The sequence below is a fragment of the Phyllobates terribilis genome, unplaced genomic scaffold, assembly GCF_046119375.1.
Source record: "Phyllobates terribilis strain yellow unplaced genomic scaffold, ASM4611937v1 Scaffold_11__3_contigs__length_659146591, whole genome shotgun sequence".
NCBI lineage: Eukaryota > Metazoa > Chordata > Amphibia > Anura > Dendrobatidae > Phyllobates > Phyllobates terribilis.
The window spans coordinates 98,114,897-98,138,773 of record NW_027362771.1 but is presented as its reverse complement, the minus strand read 5'-3'; the positions used below and the strand labels follow the sequence as shown (position 1 = coordinate 98,138,773).

The following is a 23,877-nucleotide window of genomic DNA, read 5'->3' as shown; positions in this document are numbered from 1 at the left end:
GGAGGGCGAGCAGAGCCTGGGGGCGGTGTTTGTGGTGGGATTCCCTGCAGCATTGCACCCTTATAGTCCATTGTTACTGCTGTGGGGGGAGAGTGGACACTTCGTGCGTGTAACCTGAGCGAGCTCCCAGGCTGGGATGTGTGACCTCAGACAGCGTGTGTGGAGGAGCGCGCACTACACTCCGTGCTGAGGAGGCTGCTGTATGGGCACAGGAGCGGGCACAGGGCGGCTATCTACAGGCTGGAGCCCCTGCACTGACCACTGGATTTTACTTTGGGACTGAGGCGCAGGATGTTTGTCGCATGAGGAGTACATTTGTCGCACTGGAGCTGCGTACTATGAAGGATTTATGGTGACGGGACACCTCTCATCACCAGGGAGAGCCAATAAGGGAGTTATCAGGTGAGGGGCTCCTACATTGTGCCGTGGGCGGCAGTGGGCACGGGGAGATGTGCCACTACTCTGCACTACCCCGATCTGTGGGGAGCTGGGATCGGGCGACCCAGTCCTGCGATATCGGATCCTTACTCTGATGGGGAGTCCTATGTCCTAGCATGTCCTAGGTAATAGTGGCTACTTCGTATACTGAAATGGCTACTCATTTGGGATCAGTGGCTTATGTGCACGTATAGGATCAGGGTCAAAGCTGAAGTAATTGGCTATTTATTATACTGAAGTGGCTACTGGTTTGGGATCTGTTGCTGTTATATGCACTGATAAGTTATGGCAGAAGTTTTATGTAGTTGGCTATTGATTATGGCAACTGATTTGTGATATGTGCATGTATAGGATGATGGTGACTGTAGAATTTGTATGCGACTGGCTACTTATTATACTGAAGCGGCTACTGATTTGGGATCAGTTGCTGTTATATGCACCTATAAGTCATGGCAGAAGTTTCATGTAGTTGGCTATTGATTATACTAAAATGGCAACTAATTGTGGATATGTGCATGTATAAGATGGCAGTGACTATAGAATTTGTATGTGTCTGGCTACTTTTTATACTGAAGTGGCTACCGATCTGGGACCAGTTCCATTATGTGCTCCTATAGGATCGTACTAACTGCAGAAATTGCACATTGCTGGCTATTGATAATCGTGAAGTGGCTACTGATTTGGGACCAGTTGCTGTTATATGCACCTATAAGTCATGGCAGAAGTTTCATGTAGTTGGCTATTGATTATACTAAAATGGCAACTAATTGTGGATATGTGCATGTATAAGATGGCAGTGACTATAGAATTTGTATGTGTCTGGCTACTTTTTATACTAAAGTGGCTACCGATCTGGGACCAGTTCCATTATGTGCTCCTATAGGATCGTACTAACTGCAGAAATTGCACATTGCTGGCTATTGATAATCGTGAAGTGGCTACTGATTTGGGACCAGTTGCTGTTACGTGCATGATTATGATCATAGTGACTGCAGGAATTGCACTTGGCTATTGATTAATGTGAAGTGGCTACTGATTTGTGTTAGTTACAAGTATGCACACCAACAGAATTATGGTGACTGTAGAAGTTGTATGGGGCTGGCTATTTATTATACTGAAGTGGCTACTGATCTGGGACCAGTTCCATTATGTGCTCCTATAGGATCGTACTAACTGCAGAAATTGCACATTGCTGGCTATTGATTATCGTGAAGTGGCTACTGATTTGGGATTAGTTGCTTTTATGTGCACCTACAAAATATAGTGACAACAGAAGTTTCATATAGTTGGCTATTGATTATACCGAAGTGGCTACTCATTTGGGATCCGTTGCTTTTTCATGCATGTATAGGATCATAGCGACAGAAGATATTGCATCTGGCTGGCTATTGATTATGCTGTAGTGGCTGCTCATTTGGGATCAGTTGCCATTGCGTCCACCTACATAGTGACAGAAGTTTCATATCGTTGGCTATTATAACTAAAGTGCTTATTTTGGTCGATGATTCTTATCTTGGGCTCTAGTACAGGTTGGTGGCTAGTGTGGATCCAGAAGTGGCATTGCTCAGTACCAGCACTGGCATGTGCGCTGGGGTCTGGTGATCTCTGGGGTTTGTCTTGTTTTTCTTGTCTGATTTTCGGTTTACTTCTCCTTATCTCTGCTGATTGCAGAGCTGCTCTGTGTAAACTCTCACTCTGGATCCATAGCTATTCTGTAAATCTATAACCAGGGTAGCCTTGACACACAAAGGCCTTTGTGGTTTTGTGTTCAAAGATTAAGCTGGAGCCCCAGGTCCCTGCCGCTAGTTACACATTGATATCCCTTGGAATGCAGGGACTGGAGGGGAGTTATACCCCCACCTACATACAGTTAATTTCTCTATTCCCTAATGTCCCTGCTGGACAAGGGGATCTGTGATCTAATGAGAAATCGAGATCTGAGCTGTATACTGTGTGTATGGGATAATCTCACATCTGTGTTCCCAAATCCGGAGGATTCCAGAGATGTCACAGGAATGCAATGGGAATTATGGTGTTAAATCTGATTTTTATATCTGGTGTGCCATGTTTCAAAGTGGATTACGATGTTTTCCATAAGTCGATCCCATGGCAAATTGACCGAATGTCATTTTGCTTCATGTTGGAAGCCATTGGAGGATATGTTGGAGTTGTCTTTTACACTACAATCAATGGGACTGATTTTAATGCACTTCAGATCAGGGTTTTTTGCAGATGAAACAGATTGCTATCAGCTCCATTGGTCATTTACACAAGCCAAATTGGGTTAATATTGGACAAAAGTTGGTTAGATGTCCTATTCTATATCATTCTACAGTTTAATATTCATCTGATTGGACAAAAGTTGGTCAGATATGATTCTATAGAATAATCTGTAAGTGGTCTGATTGGGCAGAAATTAGTAAAATATCTTACTATCATTCTATAAATTGAAATTGTTTCAATTGGTCAGATATCTTTATTCTATAGCATATTCTATATAATTAGATTAATGCTGGTCTGGCTGGACAGAAATTGGTCAGATATCTGATTTTTATATTATATTCTATAATTAGATTAATACTGGTCTGATTGGACAGAATTTGGTCAGATATCCTATGCTATATGATATTCTATAGTTAGATTGGACAGAAGTTGGTCAGATATTTGATTTTTCTTTTGTATTCTATAATTAGATTAATATTGGTCTGATTGGACAGAAGTTGGTCAGATATCCTATTCTCTACGATATTCTATGATTAGATTGATATTCATCTGATCGGACAGAAGTTGGTCAGATGGCTTATTCTATAATTGGCTTGAGATTGGTCTAATTGGACAGATGATGGGCAGATATCTAATGTATTATATTCCATCATTTCGATTGAGATTGGTCTGATTGATCAAAAGTTGGTCAGCTATCTGATTCTAAAGCATTCTATAAACCAGGTGTACAGATTAGACTGCTGTCGGCTGAACGGTGCTTAGACCGATTCGACATCTTCCCTGACAGTCGGTTGGCAGGTGCCCCCATACACATTAGAGTGTCAGCTGAACCTGTCGATGTCAGCGGGTTCGGCCAGCATTCGTCTTAATATGCTCGGGGCCCTTTGGACTGGTCTGATATCTGACTATTTTTGTATTATATTCTATAAATGTAGAATTATATACACATCTATACATTTTTATTAAACTATCTTTATTCGGAAGTGATGTTTAGCCCAAATTAAGTGTAAAATATAAATAATGCCGAATGTGATTTTTCTTACCGTGTTTTGTAAAGACAAGTCATTTATTTCTTCATTCTTTTTCAGCCTATCCACACTTCATTGGAGCATACACGCATTTCTAAAGAGTCCTTACCATGCAGCAATTAGGAAGGTGCCTGATTTGTCTTCTGGCCTTCACCATAACCTCCTGCAGACCAGCAATGCCAGAAGAAGAAAGCTTGAAAGGTAATTTAAAAGAAGAGAGAAAAAAATCCTTCAAAATCTTCCAAAGATTGGATGAAATGATATAGAAATCACAGTGGTCTTTTCGGCATTTAGTGCTAAGGTCTTGGGGTCTGGAAGTCCTGGTGGAAAGTCATCACTAGAAGTAATGCTCCACATAAATGTAATGGGCATGATGAGAAATGTTAGGTTTGCTTCCTTCTTCGTGTATTTTTTCTTGGTGATGGTAAAGTATGACATTTACCACTGATGACATTTTGAAACATGAACAAGGGTTCCGACCTAAGAAGCCATTTCCCTTCAGTCAGAAGAGATTGTTTCTAATACCTGAGATGTTAGTCGTTTTTGTTAAAATCATTTGGTTGGTAAAGATAAACCTTACATCTGTGGTCACCTTAAAGGGAATCTGTCAGCAGGTTTTTGCTAATATAATCCGATAGCAGCATAATATAGGACAAGAGAGCCTCATTCCAAGGATGTCTCACTTATTAGACTGTGTGCTGTAGTTTCAGTGTTTTATCATCAGGAGATGATCACTGCAGGACTAGGTCTCACGTGCACAGCAGTCAGGCTAATCTGTGTAACTCCCCCATTACTGACTGCGAGCTTGCTGACAATGCACAGTAAACACCGGGGTCTGCCAATCAGGGGGTGTTGACGGGGTAATACAGCATTCTGACCACTGCTACATCTACAGCGGAGATAACAGATTTGATGAAAACTGCACCAAGCAGCCCAGTAAGTTGTACTTTGTTGGAATCAGGCTCTCTTTCCCTGCCAATAGATTCCCTTTAACACTAATCTGACAGTGGTCTGAACCCAAGAAATGGCACCAATGCCAAATAATTATTCTAGGAAGTGTGAAAATTTTTCTGAATTGCTACAATGGGAACGATTTGTTTATTTTTGTTCCTAAAGTTTTCCACGGACGTCTTATGTACTGTATAATGGGGAAACAGGATGTTTCTTGCCGAGGTTGAATGCGAAATTTGCTTAAAATAGTCAATATCTTGTTTCCTATGGTGGATTGAGTCTTTTGACCACACAAGTCTTATTGCATTACACCAAGAGATGTATTATTTGTAGGTCAAAAGGTGACCGCGAGGTCAAAAGACAAGTTCAGAATGGTAAAGTTGGCTGAGGTGAGAGAAACGGCACCCCTCTGGAGTGCGTCTTTTTCACACGGAGACCCCAAAAAGCAACAGAGTTCATGTAGTGGTTAAATAAACACCATAGTGTGTTCTGGGAGTGTCAGTATAGGGGTGAAATAATTGAATTGCGTGCTTATGACTTAGCACTGTTAAATCCTATATCTTGGAGTGGTACTATAGGGGTTAAGGGATTGAATCGTGTACTTAAGACCTATGTGCCATAGAGGTCTCACATTTATTGGCCCAAGACTGAAGAATCTTCCTTTTTGGCAAGGTAGGCAGCCATTTCCGGCCTTTTATTTCACGTTATTGACTTCACAATATCAGGCCATAGCATGTATTAAAGGCAATGTCTGTATATTAAATATGTTTTAGAACTGTTGATCTATCCATAATTCTATGGAGAGAAAATACTGAAAATATTCACTATTCTCATCCAGCAGAGTCCTCACCTGAGCTTGAAGAACATCATCTTCTTGATCCCGGAAACAGTTTGCGTCTTTCCTGTGACACCAATTATAGTAGTAGCATTAACTGGTATAGAGAACAGGAGCGGCTACAGGCGGGAGGCAAGATACGTTTAGCAGGCTATGTTTTGGAAATGAAGGATGTAACCTATGAAGACTCGGGACTGTATATATGTGTGGTCCGTGGTATCGGCACAATCCTGCGGAGGTTCTCTATATCTGTAATTGGTGAGTGTTATGAGGATTTACAATTACTTGACTTGCGTATTTAGTAAATTTAAGGGAATCTATCAACATATATTTGCTACCTAATCTGAGAGCAGCTTAATGTGATGGCAAAGACCCTGATTCCAGTGATGTGTCACTTACTTGGCTGCTTAGGACTTGTTCACACGTTGTGTTTTTGCTGCAGAAAGAACACAGCGTTATACATTACAAGAGAATAAGACTTCTGAAATCTCATGCTGCTGATATTTTCTTTGTTTTTTCAAACCAGCAGCATGTCTATTCTTTCTGTGTTTGTGCAGCGTTCTTCACACATTCAAATGAATAGAAGAAAACCGCAAGTAAAAATGCATAAAAAAGTGCTTATTTTACGCATTGTGTTTCCTGCCAACACTCTGTGTGCACATACCCTTAGTGTAGTTTTGTTTTTTTTAAATCACATTTTTTTTATCGGCTAGAGATTATCACTAGTAAACCTGCTAACCAGGTAGCCCAACCTCACCCGCATCATTGATTTGTCAGCTTTCTGCCTATGCAGAGTGTACACAGTAAGCTACTAATCAGTAGTGTGGGTGGGGTTATACAGAGCTCAGCATTCAGAGAACTGCTAGATCTGCAGCAGATAAAACAACGATTGTATCATAACCTCAGCAAGCAGCCCAGTAAGTCACACATTGCTGCAATCATGGTCTCTTCTCTGCCACTATATCTCTCTTCTTGACCCTTTACAATCTGGTTTCCGCTCTTTACATTCTACTGAAACTGCCCTCACTAAAGTCTCTAATGATCTACTAACAGCTAAATCTAATGGTCACTACTCCCTGCTGATTCTCCTGGATCTCTCTGCAGCATTCGACACTGTGGATCATCAGCTCCTCCTCACTATGCTCCGCACTATTGGCCTCAAGGACACGGTTCTCTCCTGGTTCTCCTCTTATCTCTGACCGCTCCTTCTCTGTGTCTTTTGCCGGCTCCTCTTCCTCCCTACTTCCTCTTACTGTTGGGGTTCCTCAAGGATCAGTCCTAGGCCCCCTTCTTTTCTCCTTATACACCGCTCCTATTGGACAAACAATCAGCAGATTCGGTTTTCAGTACCATCTCTATGCTGATGACACCCAATTATACACCTCTGCTCCGGACATCACCCCTGCATTACTACAAAAGACCAGTGATTGTCTTTCTGCTGTGTCTAACATTATGTCCTCCCTCTACCTAAAACTGAATCTGTTAAAAACTGAACTCCTCGTCTTTCCTCCCTCCATTAATCTACCTGTGCCCGATATTGCCATCTCCGTTTGTGGCTCAACCATTACTCCCCAGCTACAAGCCCGCTGTCTTGGGGTCATTTTTGATTCAGATCTTTCTTTCACTCCTCACATCAAATCACTCGCTCGTTCATGTCATCTACACCTCAAAAACATCTCAAGAATCAGGACTTTTCTCACCTTTGACTCGGCAAAAACTCTTACTGTCGCTCTTATTCATTCTCGTCTTGACTATTGCAACGCTCTACTAATCGGTCTCCCTCTTACTAAACTCTCCCCTCTCCAATCCGTCCTGAACGCAGCAGCCAGGATCATATTCCTCGCCAACCGCTACTCAGATGCCTCTTCCCTGTGCCAGTCATTGCATTGGTTGCCCATCCAATATAGGGTTCGTTTTAAACTTATCACGCTTACCCACAAAGCACTCCATGCTTCAGTACCCCCCTACATCTCCTCCCTTGTCTCAGTCTACCACCCTACACATGCCCTCCGTTCTGCAAATGACTTGAAACTAAAATCCTCCATAATCCGAACTTCACACTCCCGTCTCCAAGATTTCTCGCGTGCTGCGCCAATTCTCTGGAATGCACTACCCAGGACAGTTCGATTAATTCCCAATACCCACAGTTTCAAGCGAACCCTAAAAACACATTTCTTTAGACTGGCGTATCACCTAAACACACTCTGTCCATCCCAGCTTTCCCTCATATTAAAATCTTCTTCAACTTCGGGTTCAAACCAACCATGCACATAAAAGCCTCTGTCAGGACTGCACACGTGCTGGCTGGCGACCAGTCCATGTATTATTTATCCTATTCAGTATATCAAGGCTGCATTATACAATATATGTACTTTTTACCTTTTGTGTCTCCCCCACTTCCTCATAGACTGTAAGCTTGCGAGCAGGGCCCTCACTCCTTTCGATATGAGATATGCTTATTCTGCATTGTCTGAATATGTCCCCCTTAAAATTGTAAAGTGCTGCGGAATATGTTGGCGCTATAAAAATAAACTATTATTATTATTATTATTATTATATATATATATATATATATATATATATATATATATATATATATAATGAGAGATGGATATATGTATATCTATGTGCGTGTGTGTAAAATATCTATTTATATATAGATACATATCTGTTTATGTATATATATATATATATATATATATAATATACACAGACAGATATGTATATATATATATAAATACATATTTTACACACACATAGATATACAGATATTCATCTATAATATATATATATATCTATACTTATATAAATAGATATTTATATAAATATATGCATATACGTAGAGAAAGAGGCAGAGCTATATTTATCTCCATGTTGTTACAGGGACAACTCTCAACATTATTTAATGCATTGTATACCGGCCTTTCTTTCTCACTGAACCTGTGCCTCTAAGGCAGCACTAATTTGTTCTAGCAGGATGATCATGACCTGTAAAGCCTCATATAATTATGCATTGTTGCTACTAATATTAGGATTAAAAGAACAATGCCTTTGAGGCTCCCTGTTCTTCATATTGTTTTCTGTGGTTCTCAGATTCAGAAGCATCTGGGAATGAAGATGATGAGGATGGCCGGACAGATGATTTCCAGGATGATCTGAGTGAAGAACCTGAGGATACCTACAAAGGTGAGTTCTCTCCTGTCAGAATTACTAATTAGAGATTATAATGAGCTCCATCCCCCAAATCAAAGCAATAAACTATAATCTTCGTGTATAGCAGACGTTGTCCACATACCAAACAGCAGACTGTCTGTGATGGCCTGAGAGATGAGCCTGTGACCTCTGCCCTGGGGTATACAGATAAACAGAGCCTGACTTTTCAGTAGTGTTGTATGTGCAGCAGCATGTCACTGCCGTAAATACTTTATCCATCTAGTTAGCAGGCCTAGAAGTATATGTATAGCTATTTCATCAGCTGACATAGTTGCTAATGATGTTTTTGTCTTTCAGCACCAAATTGGACCCATCCACGCCGTATGGAGAAAAAGTTGTATGCTTTACCAGCTGGCAATACTGTGAGGTTTCGCTGTGCAGCGGGTGGCAGTCCCCTCCCAACCATTCGATGGATGAAAAATGGAAAAGAATTCAGAGGGGAGCATCGTATAGGGGGTATTCAGGTGAGCCCGAACACTGAAAAATGACGGTTTAATGACAGCGATTTATGCCATCATATAGTGTTCACATAATGAAATTCTATTGATTACTTCCTTCTAGCTAAGGCACCAGCATTGGAGTCTAGTCATGGAGAGCGTAGTGCCTTCAGACCGAGGCAACTACACTTGCGTGGTGGAGAACAAGGTCGGCAGTATCAGCTATACGTACATATTAGATGTACTTGGTAAGTAGACTTATGCAATATTTCTAAGTGACACTTGCTCTTTAGCTATGACATGGAATAGTTTCATGGGGGTATATGGAGAAATAGGCATATAAACGGGATTGGCATGTGCGAGCGGAGATCCCTAAAAATAACTGATGGTGTCCTAGCTCTTTGCTCAGACCTTCTGGAACTTCAAAGTCAATAAGATACTATTTGTGTTATAAAGCTAATGAGGGTCGTTATCTGCTCTCCAGCCGGGCCCTCTGATTAGCTACTACAACTGTCTAACTAGCTGCCTTTATTGAGATCCTGTCTACACTGCAGTCCATCTTTTATGGCTGTTTGTCATCCTCTTGCTGCTAACATTAGATTTTGTAGGCGGTTTCACTTCTCGAGTCATGTTACGAAATCTTTTTATAAATGTAAATTTATCTGTAGACTTTGAACTGTAATTTCAAATTGACTTTAGTAAGGGCGATCAGTTGTAAATGGAAAACCGTAATGTAATATCATACCTGTGCTTTATTTATCTACTCTAACTTTTATTTTCCTTTCGGTGGTCCCCAAAGAGAGGTCCTCGCACAGACCGATCCTGCAAGCCGGACTCCCAGCAAATACCACAGCTCGTGTGGGCAGTGACGTGGAGTTCCTGTGTAAGGTGTACAGTGACGCTCAGCCACACATCCAGTGGCTCAAACACATTGAAGTGAATGGGAGCCGCTTTGGCCCTGATGGTGAACCCTACGTACAAATCCTTAAGGTAGATTTCTTCTACCTTTTTTCATTTATCAGTAGCTTTTCAGTTTATGTTTAAACCCTAAAGGAACCTGTCACGTTATACGTGCAGTCCAGTCTGAGGATATCATGGTATTGAGAAGGGGAAGCTGATAAGAATGATATATAGGTTTGTGGGAAAAGTTTCAGTAAAACTAGTGATTGACAGCGATCTCTGCATGCACAGTTATGGAAACCTGCGTGGAAAGTTTTAGGAGAAACTCGAGAGGTTTCACACGTTTTCCAGTTTTGATCAAATCAGGGAGCTGATCGATCGGAGACAAGAGAAACACAACCAAATCTGTCTGTGTCCCAGGCTTGTCTGCACTCAGATGCCCAGTCACACGTTTTTATTACTAACCACAAAGATAAGGAAAGTGGGAATGGCTTACTTTTCATTACCTAAAAAGGAAGATATTTAAGTTGGGAATAACAAAGTCGTAAATTATGTCAAAATTCCTTAGAAACTGGCTACATCTAGTTTTACTATACTTTCAGAAACAAAGGAAGGCTTTAATACAAAGACAGCTCTGTATTAGATATGCCTTATGTTATTTGGTTTTACAAATAACACTTATAAAGCTAATATTAAAATGCAAAATTATAAAAGATATATGTGCATATTTAATTGTCTAAATAATAATCAAAGCAAAGTATAAACGTTCACCATAACAAGTCACACAGGGGAGACTGTCAATCACTGAATAGGACCGCCCACTGGACTCATTCATACAAACACCAGGGATTTTTATAACATTAAATTAAAGTTTTTCTGATTTTTTTCTAAAATTGATATCAATCTGATCAGCACCCCCTGCTCTACAACATCCTGCATGCAGATCAAGATACTATTTTCAGTATGATATATTCCCTTTAAGATTTTGAGATTTGGTCGTGGTCTGAAAATCTCGTAATGTCGTTAAGTGTTAACTTCATGCCTTCATGTATCCAAGCCCTGAATGTATTAAGGCTAAATATTCACTTACAGTAGTCACTCTGTAATTAGTTCAGTGTAATCTATTCATTCTCACTAACTGTTACCTTCAAGACAACCAGGAGCCTGCTGTTTCACACATTTTATCAATGTCACTTCTTAATGAAGATGACATTTAAGTTTCCCACTTGTATGAAATACTAGGTAGCTTACTTGTTAAATGCATTCATTATAATTATGCATGTTTTTTTTCCATTCATTTAGACGGCAGATATCAACACTTCTGAAATCGAGGTGCTTCATCTGCGGAACATCACAATGGAAGACGCTGCAGAATACACATGTCTAGCAGGAAATTCAATTGGTCTCTCTTATCAGTCTGCTTGGCTGACCGTTCTGCCTAGTAAGTAAAGAAAGTCTGTGATCATGCGCCATACTCTGCGGGGGATCGTGTGCGTATGTATAATTTCTATGTAAAGTTTGTAGTAATTAAATATACCATTGTAACTTCAGCCAAGGCACATCTGTAAAGGAAGTCTTGAGCTATCATCTCAACTTGTAATTTGGTTAGAATAGGAGGAAATGTGTGGGTGAGACTAGGCTAACAGATGGGAATAGCTAAGGAGGGAGACAAAGGCCATAAAGAAGGTCAAGGTCACAGATGTGGCACTGACCCTGTCTATTTTCTTCACTCCCACAGATGAAGACCTCTTGGAGGAGTCCAGATATGTGGATATAATTATATATACTTGCGGATTCCTTACTGTGGCAATGGCTGTTGTCATTGTAACTCTTTGTCGATTGCAATCACCACACAGCAAGCAAACCTTGCAGCCGCCCGCTGTGCATAAGCTCACAAAGTTTCCTCTTATACGGCAGGTAAGAAATAATTTATAGATTATAATGGCTATTGGCATATTTTTACCCATCATTTACTTTCCTTTATAAGATAAAAAAAGTAATCCCAATTTTTTTTTTACTTATATTGTATTTGTATCTTACAATTAAAAAGTATTAGTTCGGCTGATCATTCATTAAATGTGTTCTCCTCCAACAGTTTTCCCTGGAGTCGAGTTCCTCAGGAAAGTCCAGTGCCCCTTTGATCCGCATAACTCGCTTGTCTTCCAGCTGCGCACCAATGCTCCCGGGTGTAATGGAGGTGGAGTTACCTTTAGATGCCAAGTGGGAGTTTCCCAGAGACAGGTTTGTCTTTTGTGTATGACACAGCTGAAGAGACAAAAGGCTACTTTGGTAGAAAAGTGGGTACATTTAGCTGTATCAACTTGCAATCATTGTACAAAATGCATGAATGTTGTGTTTTTTTGTTTATTTTTTTATTTAACAAATTAAAGGGGGTTGTCCGGATTTAGAGTTCAAGTCTGCAGTCACTCATACTTCCGGCCACATTCCAACTAGACTTCTTCGGCCTAGCTAAATTCATTTGAGGGCGTGAACGTCTAGTCGGCACGTTACCGCATGTATGAAAATCGTATACTTGCAGCCAGGTGCCTGTCCGCTCCCCGCACCGACACCAGAGAATCCTAAGAGTGATTGCAGATTTGAAACCCAAGCATGGAGAACCTCTTTTTTTTTGTTTTTTTGTTTCACCTACTTTTAGTTGCTGACTTTTTTCTTTTTTTTCCATTTAGGCTTGTTTTAGGAAAACCTTTAGGAGAGGGCTGTTTTGGACAAGTAGTAAGAGCTGAGGCCTATGGTCTTGACAAAGATCGCCCTGAAAAACCTGTAACTGTAGCTGTAAAGATGCTTAAAGGTAAGCATGAAATTGCTTTTCTTGTGGGGCTTGATGCACATGGACATATATTTATGGTCAATGACTGGATCCTATTCAGTACTGTGACCTCGGGAAAGCTTTCACAAAAATTAGCTTTTGTACTGTCACATGATCTTATGTCTTTATCCTTATTCCCCCCCATTGCAAAATGTATAGTAAGGCTCTGTTCACACTAATGTCATGGTTTCTGTGTTCATTATTGTTCCATTATTATCAACCTGATCAAGTATATTTTTATTATTTATATCTGTATGCTTGGGAGCAAGATACTGTAGACCTGATATTATGAAATGTTGTGACCAAAGTATCCAACTTATTTTTTTCTGTATCCAGATAACGGTAATGACAAAGACCTATCTGATCTCATCTCTGAGATGGAGTTGATGAAAGTTATCGGGAAGCACAAGAACATAATCAACCTGCTTGGTGTATGTACCCAAGAAGGTAAGTGACATGTCATGTGCAATTATAGTTTTGCTCTATTTGTAGAATAATAAAATGGACGAAGTTTGTTTTTTGTTTAAGCTGTAGAAAAGTGAACTTTACTACGTGTCTACTTAGGTCCCCTGTTTGTTATTGTGGAGTATGCCTCGAAGGGAAACTTGCGCGAGTTCCTGCGTGCCCGACGCCCTCCTACACCAGAAGATGCTTTTGATGTAACCAAGGTGCCTGAAGAGCTGTTGTCCTTTAAAGATCTTGTGTCCTGTGCTTATCAAGTTGCCCGTGGCATGGAATACCTTGAATCCAAAAAGGTAAGTTAAAGCGTGCTGATTTGATGAAGAAATATACTTATTTTGTTACTTCATATTGTGTTTTTTGTGTTCTTTTTTTGTATCTTCTCTTAAAAGAGAATCTGTCCCCAATTTTTTTTCACCTAATCTGAGAGCAGAATAATGCAGACAGAGACACTGATTCCAGTGATGTGTCACTTACTATGTTGCTTGCTAAAGTTTTGATAAAATGACTTTTTATTATCTAGAGAGTATCACTAGGGGACTAGTAAACCTGCTGCCATGTAGTCCTCTATATTTATGAACTCTGTATAGCCACACCTATGCACAGCCTACAAAGAAAGCTGCCAATCAGTGGTGTGGATGGGCGTTATACAGAGCTCGGCATTCAGAGAACTGCTAGCATTAATGCAGATAAAACTGATTTTATTAAAATTATAGCAGCCCAGTAAGTGATACATCACAGGAATTGGGGTCTCTGCCCCTACATTATGCTGCTCTCAGATGGGGTAGCAAAAACCTGCCGACCGATTCCCTTTAATGTACTTCTATTCTGACCTTGACTGTTTTTTTCCCTTTTCCTAAAGTGCATACACAGAGATCTAGCAGCCAGAAATGTTCTAGTAGCCGAAGATAATGTCATGAAGATTGCAGACTTTGGCCTTGCTCGAGGGATCCATGATATTGATTACTACAAAAAGACTAGCAATGTAGGTTATTTTGCTTTTTACCATATGTGATGATCATGTTTTCTAGTACATCTTCCAATGTCTAATCCAAGTGATCTATTCCAATAGGGTAGACTTCCTGTGAAGTGGATGGCACCTGAAGCTCTTTTTGACCGTGTTTATACGCACCAAAGCGACATGTAAGTTTTAGTTTGGATTTATTAGTGTTTAAGATTAACACTGTTCAATATAACAAGCAATTTCATGTCATTGTAAAAAAAATACACTGCTATTATTATATACAGTATCCTTTTCAATCCGTAATTAACCTAGTATATTTAAGGGAACATGTCACTTGTTTAATGCTGCCCAGACTATGGACAGCATTAATCATAGCCTGCCTGCGTAAGTGCTGACAGGTGCAACATTTCAGAGAAAACAGTTTGAAGAGCCACCTGGTGGAACATAGTGAGCTAGTCAGGACTCTCCCTATGCTGGCTCCTCAAATTGTGTTTTCTTTAAAATGCTGGATGCAATCATATGAGCAGCATGAATCGAGTGAAACGTTCACTTTAAAACTTCTACTTCTGCAATCTAGCATATGCTCGTCCGGACCACAGCTGTCAGACACAGTCCGTGATACTGCAGATAAGACAGAAGCGGTTTATCACTAATTCTGTCTTCTCTTTTGCTGACTACATAGTGCTCAGTGATCGCCATATATGCGGACACTAATGATGTGTCTGTAGGTCCCTGGGTCTCCTCCCGGCATAAGATTGCTTCTGGGTGCTAATAAACCCAGATCAGCTCTGACACTATAGGATGCTGTTTTTCTCTGTAACTAGGGCTCCTATAGATGCCTCAGTTGCAGTGGAATAAAATTAGCAAAAAGGAAAAAAATATGTCCCCCAGAGATCTTTTATGATCCGAGGGACAAGTTGTGTAAAAAAAAAACAAAAAAACATAGTAATAATAAAATCCTGCCACAAAAATATGAAAAAAATCATCCATTTTTTTTCATATAAGATGTATATCCATATGACTAATAAACTAATAAACTGGTTAATTGTTGTGAAACCTGTAAAATAAAAATGAAACCAAAAATTATTATTTTTTTCTAGATTTGCTTTTTATATATTTTTTTATACATTGCATATTAATTTTAGATGCACCCCCACAACAGTTAATACAATTTGTCCCACATAAAACAAAGTCACTATCTGTCATGTCATTGAAAAAATAAACAAAACAATGACAGCTATAAAGATCCCTTTTTTTGTGTATAAATTTATATTTTGGTTGAATTTAGGAATTCTCCTTAAAATAAGTTAACATTCAATAATCTTTTTGGTTGATTAGTTCTCCAAAAATTGAGATTGTCACTAGTGGTCCTACAGCTGAGTGACCAAGTGATCAACTGAGATGGAACATAGCAGCAGCAGTTTATGTATCTGTTCTGTTTTCCAAATCTCTGCATACAGTCATTGACTGAAAGGCTTCAGAATTTACTTCCAGTGACTGAAAATCTGTTCTGATAAGTGATTAGCTTGATAACTGAGCTGTAGTTGTAATAAGCCTGTGTACCTGTCTGTCTAACAAATCACCTGTGCAGGTTTTCATCCTCTGGGAGTAATGTAAGTTAAAATGGTTCTCCACTTTCAGTAAAGTGGTCCCCAAACTGTGTAAAGTACATAAAATAGCAAACTAGTTACTTGCCCTCTCTGGGTCCAGCACCAGCTCCAACGTCACTGTTGCGTTCTCTGTGCTGTGTCTAGAGCGGTAACGTCACCTCAGCAGCGCATGTCACCGCTCTAGCTTCTGTATTCGTTCAAAGGCTGGCTGCACATGCCGCTGAGCTCAGTGACTGTCTGACTACAGCGGTAACGTCACCTCAGCAGCGCATGTCACCGCTCTAGCTTCTGTATTCGTTCAAAGGCTGGCTGCACATGTCGCTGAGCTCAGTGACTGTCTGACTACAGCGGTAACGTCACCTCAGCAGCGCATGTCACCGCTCTAGCCACTCACTGAACGGTGCTCGTGCAAAGGCTGGCTGCACATGCTGCTGAGCTCAGTGACTGGCTGACTACAGCGGTAACGTCACCTCAGCAGCGCATGTCACCGCTCTAGCCACTCACTGAACGGTGCTCGTGCAAAGGCTGGCTGCACATGCTGCTGAGCTCAGTGACTGGCTGACTACAGCTTTAACGTCACCTCAGCAGCGCATGTCACCGCTCTAGCCACTCACTGAACGGTGCTCATGCAAAGGCTGGCTGCACATGCTGCTGAGCTCAGTGACTGGCTGACTACAGCGGTAACGTCACCTCAGCAGCGCATGTCACCGCTCTAGCCACTCACTGAACGGTGCTCGTGCAAAGGCTGGCTGCACATGCTGCTGAGCTCAGTGACTGGCTGACTACAGCGGTAACGTCACCTCAGCAGCGCATGTCACCGCTCTAGCCACTCACTGAACGGTGCTCGTGCAAAGGCTGGCTGTACGTGCTGCTGAGCTCAGTGACTGGCTGACTACAGCTTTAACGTCACCTCAGCAGCGCATGTCACCGCTCTAGCCACTCACTGAACGGTGCTCGTGCAAAGGCTGGCTGTACGTGCTGCTGAGCTCAGTGACTGGCTGACTAGGGCGGTGACATCACCTCTCTTAGGTAGTCACTGTGCTCAGTTGCGGATGCGCTGAGCTCAGTTGCGGATGCCTTCACACTCTGCATGAGCACAGAAGTTCAGTGATCGGCTAGAGAATTAAACCAGAAAAGACATAAAAAATAAATAAACTTTATTTTCTCAAATTGGAAACCTTTTTTAATCTGAAATGTAAAACTTTCTAAATCTCCATACTTTTTTTTCCAAAAACTATGAAGTTAATTATAATATAAGGTAAAATAGATTCTGGATGATAAAAAAAAACTGATCTTGTCAACAATAAATATTCTAAAGATTTTTTTCTTTTTATCTAGATGGTCATTTGGAATTTTAACTTGGGAGATCTTTACTCTGGGTGGTTCTCCATATCCTGGCATTCCAGTGGAGGAGCTGTTCAAACTGCTACGAGAAGGACATAGAATGGACAAGCCTTCAAATTGTACTCATGAGCTGTACGTATTTATTTCAGACTTTCCATATACTTTACTTTACAGTAAGTTACAGAAAATATATGTCGGCTATCATCATCAATATCTTCCATCTTGTGTGGCTTGCAATTGCGATATTTCGGGATGGGGTAGATATTCGCAAAGCTGAGCAGACAAACCAATACATTTTTTGCTTTAATCCAGTGAATGGACCTAGTTGCTTGTTTTGAGGACTTTTATATAATTTGCTACTTTTTCGTTTGTGTTTAAATGATAATATTACGAATGAACTTATTTATTTTACAACAATCTTTAGTTAATTATGTGAAGTATGCAATAAGCAGGGAAAGTAGCACAAGTTGGTATCTTGTATAATTTAATGTGAACCATTAATGAATGGCCTCATTTGTAGGTACATGTTGATGAGGGAGTGCTGGCATGCTGTCTCATCACAAAGACCGACATTCAAACAGTTAGTAGAGCAGCTCGACCGAATCCTCACTGCTGTCTCAGAGGAGGTAAGATTTATTATTCTTATTAATATTTGTGTGTATAGATTTATTCGCTTTCCACTTCCGATGAATCGAAGGCGTTGCATGGCATGGTGGAGATAGTTTACTTTGGCCAGCTAATATTTACTATATTTTATTATATATACTATAGCATACCAGCTTTGAGTTATTTGTTAACCTGGTTCTCATCCTGATTTTCTCGGTCCTGCTCGGCCCTTACGTCATTTGACATATGTGAAGGTTTTAATACTAGATTTCAGGACCGTCCCGAAAAGGGTCACCTTGACGGCTGTTACATTTTTCATGCACTATTGTTATTTATTTACTGCAGGGTATTTGCTCATTTTGTTTTTATGTTAGATTTTGTCTGTTTAGTGGCCAATATGAACATGCACCTACACGCTGCATACATACCAACTTATATTCCAGTTCAGCTCTAGGTTTTTATTATATATACTATAACATACCCGCTTTTATTAAAGTTATATTGTAGCCTGGTTCTCATCCTGATTTTCTCTTTTTGCTTAGTATTTGGACTTATCAATGCCCTTTGAACAGTATTCTCCATCCTGTGAAGACACTGCAAGCACATGTTCCTCTTCTGATGACTCTGTGTTTACCCATGACCCTGTGCCATCTCCTTCGTGCGTCTTCAACTATCACAATGTCCATTCTCATCTGGGGACCTGAAAAAGCTATGAATGCTCATAAAGGAGGAGTATGGACATTATAAATACTGCTCTTCCTGGGAACCTAATTTATTAAAGAGACCTGAACCGTGTCTAGTTTTGTAGATACTGGTGAAACCCTGTGCTACTTTTCTGTTATGCTTGGGAGAAAAAAAAAGTTAAGTTGGTGCTGCCCTCAAGCCACCGGATGCAAAGCACTGTGAGCCCGACTGGCTCTGTCATGCTATGTCTGGGCATATGCAGTAAGACACCATGTTGTGGATGTGACGGACTACCATTGGCAGGAATGCTTTTCCCAGTCGTGTTCTAAAGGACGTCAGAAAGCTACTGGGGAGCACTGTGCTGTTGAGAACATAGCTTTACCTGCCTGTTAATATTCACTGCATTTGTAATGCCAAGCTGCAATATGGAATTACAAGTGGCCCTGAAGTGCCTGAAGTTTTTATGGGTCGAAAGTTTGTAGATATTTTTTAATAGAAATATTTATGTCCCGTTTTATTTTTATTTTTTTCTTAATGTAATTTTAATAGGTCATTCTCCACATGTTGAAGTGAGGACCTAAAGCCTTGTTTCAGTATTTCATGGTTTCTCTTCTAGCAGCCATATAATTTATCTCTCTGATATTTTTATATTAACCTACTTTGGACTTTGAAGGATCCTTACAACCAGAATGCTTTTTATACACTATAGATATATTTAAAACAGAATATGCTCTTTTGCAGTTTACCAAAAGTTTCATATTTCAAGTTGATTTATTTTATATATTGTAAAAAAAAGTAACTTTTAATATAAAGACTTAAATTATATCAAACTAACCATTGCTTGTGAGAACTTTATTGTTGTGTTTTTTTTCTTTCTTTTACCTTCTTGTTGATTTGACAGGTTAACTCATTAGTAATTGAACTTTTTAACTTTTCCCAATCATATAATTTGATAGCACATCAGTATGATATATATTCAACAATGAATATCAGACAAGTGGGGTTTGAATGGTGAGACAATATTGTTGATGCTTAGACCCAAAGTTATTCTTTGGCTTTTCTCTGACACAGTGCCACTATTGATCGGGAGCTGAGTCTAGAATGGTTCAGAAGAAGAGAAAAGCCTTTTACTTTATTGTATTTATTATAGGGAATCCAAATAGTCTGATATTTTATGTCATGCCCCAGAGCTGAGGTCCACAACCTTTCTGACATTGAGAGCCACATTCAGCTCTGAGAGCCCCCCTCACAGTAGTGACACCCAGAGCCCCTATTACCGGTATAATGACAGCCAAAGCTTTCCACTGAAAATCACACCGAGGCAGCATGGCAAGCTCCAGGGTTTCCTACCTTTTCCCCATTCAGATCTACCCCCTCTGTGCAGGACTACACACAAAAGTCACCATCTAGAGATCTACTCTTAAGGCTGTGTGCCCACGATGCGTTTTTTAAGTGTTTCCGCAGCGGCAATTCCGCTGCAGAAACACTTAAAAAACGCTTGGTAGAAGGTCTGCTATGTTCCCCAATGATAATCCGCATGTGCTGTGAACATGCTGCGGAAATATCCGCTGCGGATTATCATTGCGGAAAAATACGCAGCACTACCAATTATTTTGCGGAAGCGCTGCGTTTTCGCCGCCATTGACTTGCATTGGAACGCATGGAATCCGCATCACTGCATCTGTACATGCGGAATCCATGCGTTTCAATGTGCGGATGGTACCCGGGTCTTGAGAAGAGGAGACTCTCCTCCAGACCCAGGTACCACAGAACCTGTAAAAAAAATAGAATAAAATAAAAATAAATATTACACGTACCTTCTGATGGCCCCCGGTGTCTTTGTCTTGGCTTGCCGGCAGATCGCGGTGGACTCAAGGACCTGCCATGACATCATTTAGTCATGTGGCTGGTCACGCGACTGCTGACGTCGACAGGTCCTTTAGTGTACCGCGAGCTGCCGGCAAGCCGGGACGCACCGAATAAAGACACCGGGGGCCATCAGAAGTTAAATATAATATTTATTTTTTACCATTGTTTAAGGTCACAGTATATAAATCCATGCCGTTTGCATGGATTTATATAGTGTGACCAAGTAGTCAAGCACTTTCCAAGTGATGCTAAAATCGCTTGGAAAGCGCTTGACAACCCGCATGCGGAAATGCATGTGAAGAACGCTTCACATCCGCATGTCTCTGGCAGGAAAACGCATGTACAATCCGCATGTAAAATCCGCATGCGTTTTTTCTGCCAGGGAGATGCAGAAACGCTCAGGAAAAATCCGGAACATTTCTGCATCGTGGGCACATAGCCTCATACCTGTTTTGCTACACCTGATGCTAATGCACCAAGCTGAGCCACCCATCACAGGCCCGCAATCCACATGTGGCTCTCGAGCTACAGATTGGGGACCCCTGCCCCAGAGATTAAACCACTATGCATCAATATAAATCTCTCGTCAAATATCTGTTTTATGTTGATTAAATAGTTTATATTCACTCATGTTCATTTTACTATTTAAATTATCACATAAGCTTATAAGTGTTTGGATGGAAATTTGCCATCCTGCTGCAAGCCAATGGCCTGCACCATTGGAAAACAAAATCACGATCCAATTGCCCAAGGCATTGACTGGAGTTTGCCAGCCAACGTATGTCTCACCCTAAATGGCATTGTCAGCCTGGGGTTAATCAAAGTTTGTTTTAAAACCACAAAAAGTTTGTGATTGATTAGAATTATTTTATACTTGAAGGTCTCCATGGGGAAGCAAATGATTGACTTGTAGACTGTTAGCCCCTTTGCAGTAAGCAGGGGGCCAGTGATTGATCTCTGATAGCAATGCATAGGCGGGGGTTTAGGTACTTGGCTGCAGACCCTTTGGCCACTTCCAATTGTAACATTTGATGCATGCTGGACATTGACTGAATACCTGGCAAGGCAGGAGAAGAGACTGCTTCCCGCAGCCATTACATTGTTCTGTGTCCAGAAGGACAGGCTTAGTAGCCTGGGGAGTTCTGGCTACACATTATCTAATGCGGCTCCTCCCATGCATCTTAATGAAAAGAGGCCTTCATATACACACACACCTGCTCCCCCTTACAAACACACATGCAATTACACTGCTGGGGACTACAGATTCACTAAAAAACAATACTGGGAATTGAATATTTAACTAAAACACAGCTGAGGTTTTGCCAGCAAATACTGTGGGGTTTTGAATTTTTCTTTTTGCTAAATCTTTTTAGAATATTGCAACATTATATCAAAATGTGAGTAGTCTTTGTCATCCCTTCAAATGCTGGACTCTTATTCACGGAAATCTAACTTTTCTCGGTAAGTATAACTCTCGGTAAGTCTAATAACCCTTACAACAGTTTATAGTTTAAGATTTATCCTAACTTAGCTTTTTCTGGATGAACATGAAAGATGAAACTGCAGGACCATCCGTGAAGAGACCAAAATAAGTAATGACAAAAGAAATAATTTGCTGAGCTATTGTTTTCAGGCTGGAGAAATGGGGGTTTGGTTGATGCCTACAGACGTTATGGCTCTATTACCACTTTAGCCGTGGTCTGTTTTTCACTGTAATTTTTTTTTTTTTTTAAGATCCAATTTAATTGTGGGAAGTAGGAAAACATTTGCTTAAGCCTTCTTCAATGAGTTTCAAGAGTATTCAGAATTTTTCTTTTGATTTTATGTTTGTAATACATGTGTATTCTTGCATTTTTCAAATGGCGTAGAAAAACCTGTAGGAAAAAAAATGTCAGAAATAAAGCCACAAACAGAAGCGCTGTGCAAATGGCCTTTATAATAAATTGCTGGTAAGGGTTTGATAAAAAAAAATGCATTTAAAAGACTACAAAAATTTCTGCTTTAAATCTAGACTTATAAAAGAGTTCGGTATATGTTGTGATTTATTTATTTTACTCACTTATATAGCGACATTATTTCCACAGCGCTTTACAGACATTATCAGCACTGTCCCCATTGGGGCTCATAATCTAGATTCCCTATCAGTATGTCTTTGGAGTGTGGGAGGAAACCGGAGAACCTGGAGGAAACCCACGCAAACACGGGGAGAACACACAAACTCCTTGTGATTATGTCCTTATCAGTAGGTCCTTGGACTAGCAATAGATCCCATTAAAATAATGGCCTATGCGGACATGTAATAAGTGATAGCATAACTAAATATTTCCTGTTTGTTTTTTTTTTAATTCAAATTGCCTCTTCAGAAACTAAGAGGACTATCTATATCTCTAGTGCCACCTATTGGAAGTAGCAATCCTACAAGTCAATATCGACCCTTTAACGAGCCTTGCAATATGACGAAGGGTAAAAGCCAAATCACAATCTCAGTTAGCAGACACTGTGTTTCGGAGTATTGCCCCTCGTCAGTGCAAAGTATGAGATCTAATTGTAAAATTGTTGTTTAATAGCTGTGGTGTGAATATAATACATCTCTAGTACACTCGATGCAAAGTCTATTAAAAATGTAGGGTTTTGTCAAAAAAGATGAAGATTCTCCTATTCCAGAACAGTGGGAACTGTGACACACATGCAGATGTTCTACCTTTTGACCTTTACATTTTCAGCAGGGAGCATTCTATTAGACTGTGGCACCTTATTGAGTGACAATACAATTAGACTAAAAAAACACAATCCTATCTAAATCAACCCTACACAAAAGTTTAATTAGATGCACAACCCCCAGTCACACAAGATGTTGCATTTGTCACTGTGGCTTAAAATTATATATGATTACAACAGTAAATTAGTTGTGATCACTGGGCGGTATTGCACGTTTCCTCATAGAATTGCACGTTTCCTCATAAAATTTCAAGGTACGTCCAGGTAATCTAGCTTTGACATTGTGGCTATTTCTTGCAATATATTGTAAAAAATAAAGCTTGTTGTATCAACGGAATAGTGGCCCCAGCAGGGTACTGTACATCTGCAAATTATTTGAATCCATAAATGGCAGATGTGCAGTTTCTGGCCGCACCACTATGCAGTTGATAAAGAGCTCAGGACTGCCTGGCACCGAGAACAGCTGATCAGTGGGGGTACTGGGTGTCGCTCCTCCACCAATCCGATATTGATGACCTATCCTAAGGATAGTAAAGGAGAAAATGTTGCTTCCAGCTCCCTGTAAAAACTTGACTTTATTGAAATATTTAAAACTGGTTAGTAGAAGTGGATTGCAAAAATATAATCGTCAGAAGTAGCTACGCTTTTCAGACGCACATCAGCGTATTCTGTCCAAACTCAGTAATTAACCAGTTTTATATTTTCTAATAAAATAACGTTTTTATCGGGAGCTGGAGACAACCTTTTCTCCTTTCCTATGTACATATATGT

The 23,877-nt window shown here is 40.3% G+C and overlaps 1 protein-coding gene across 4 annotated transcripts; it reads left to right on the top strand.

Annotated features, from left to right (window-relative positions):
• On the top strand, positions 1–19,356 carry FGFR4 (fibroblast growth factor receptor 4). Of its 4 annotated transcripts, none has more exons than XM_073651358.1 (18): positions 1–402; positions 3,750–3,890; positions 5,479–5,733; positions 8,569–8,661; positions 8,986–9,152; positions 9,250–9,373; positions 9,925–10,115; positions 11,328–11,466; positions 11,764–11,942; positions 12,121–12,266; positions 12,713–12,834; positions 13,189–13,299; positions 13,417–13,607; positions 14,174–14,296; positions 14,384–14,454; positions 17,224–17,361; positions 17,750–17,855; positions 18,378–19,356. In XM_073651358.1, exons 2-18 carry the CDS (start codon positions 3,800–3,802, stop codon positions 18,537–18,539), a joined length of 2,409 nt encoding a protein of 802 aa, XP_073507459.1. In that variant the 5' UTR covers positions 1–402; positions 3,750–3,799; the 3' UTR covers positions 18,540–19,356. The 4 variants fall into 4 exon arrangements, with proteins under 4 accessions (XP_073507459.1, XP_073507462.1, XP_073507461.1 ...); XM_073651361.1 differs by having other exon boundaries at positions 2–402; positions 5,482–5,733; XM_073651360.1 differs by lacking the exon at positions 1–402 and adding an exon at positions 422–563.
• The last annotated feature ends 4,521 nt before the right edge of the window (positions 19,357–23,877 follow it).

Coding starts and splice junctions, on each gene's coding strand:
- FGFR4 (XM_073651358.1), top strand. CDS start 3,800: ATGCAGCAATTAGGAAGGTGCCTGATTTGTCTTCTGGCCTTCACCATA. Junction 9,374..9,924: donor GTACATATTAGATGTACTTG/GTAAGTAGACTT, acceptor TGGTCCCCAAAG/AGAGGTCCTCGCACAGACCG. Junction 10,116..11,327: donor CCTACGTACAAATCCTTAAG/GTAGATTTCTTC, acceptor CCATTCATTTAG/ACGGCAGATATCAACACTTC.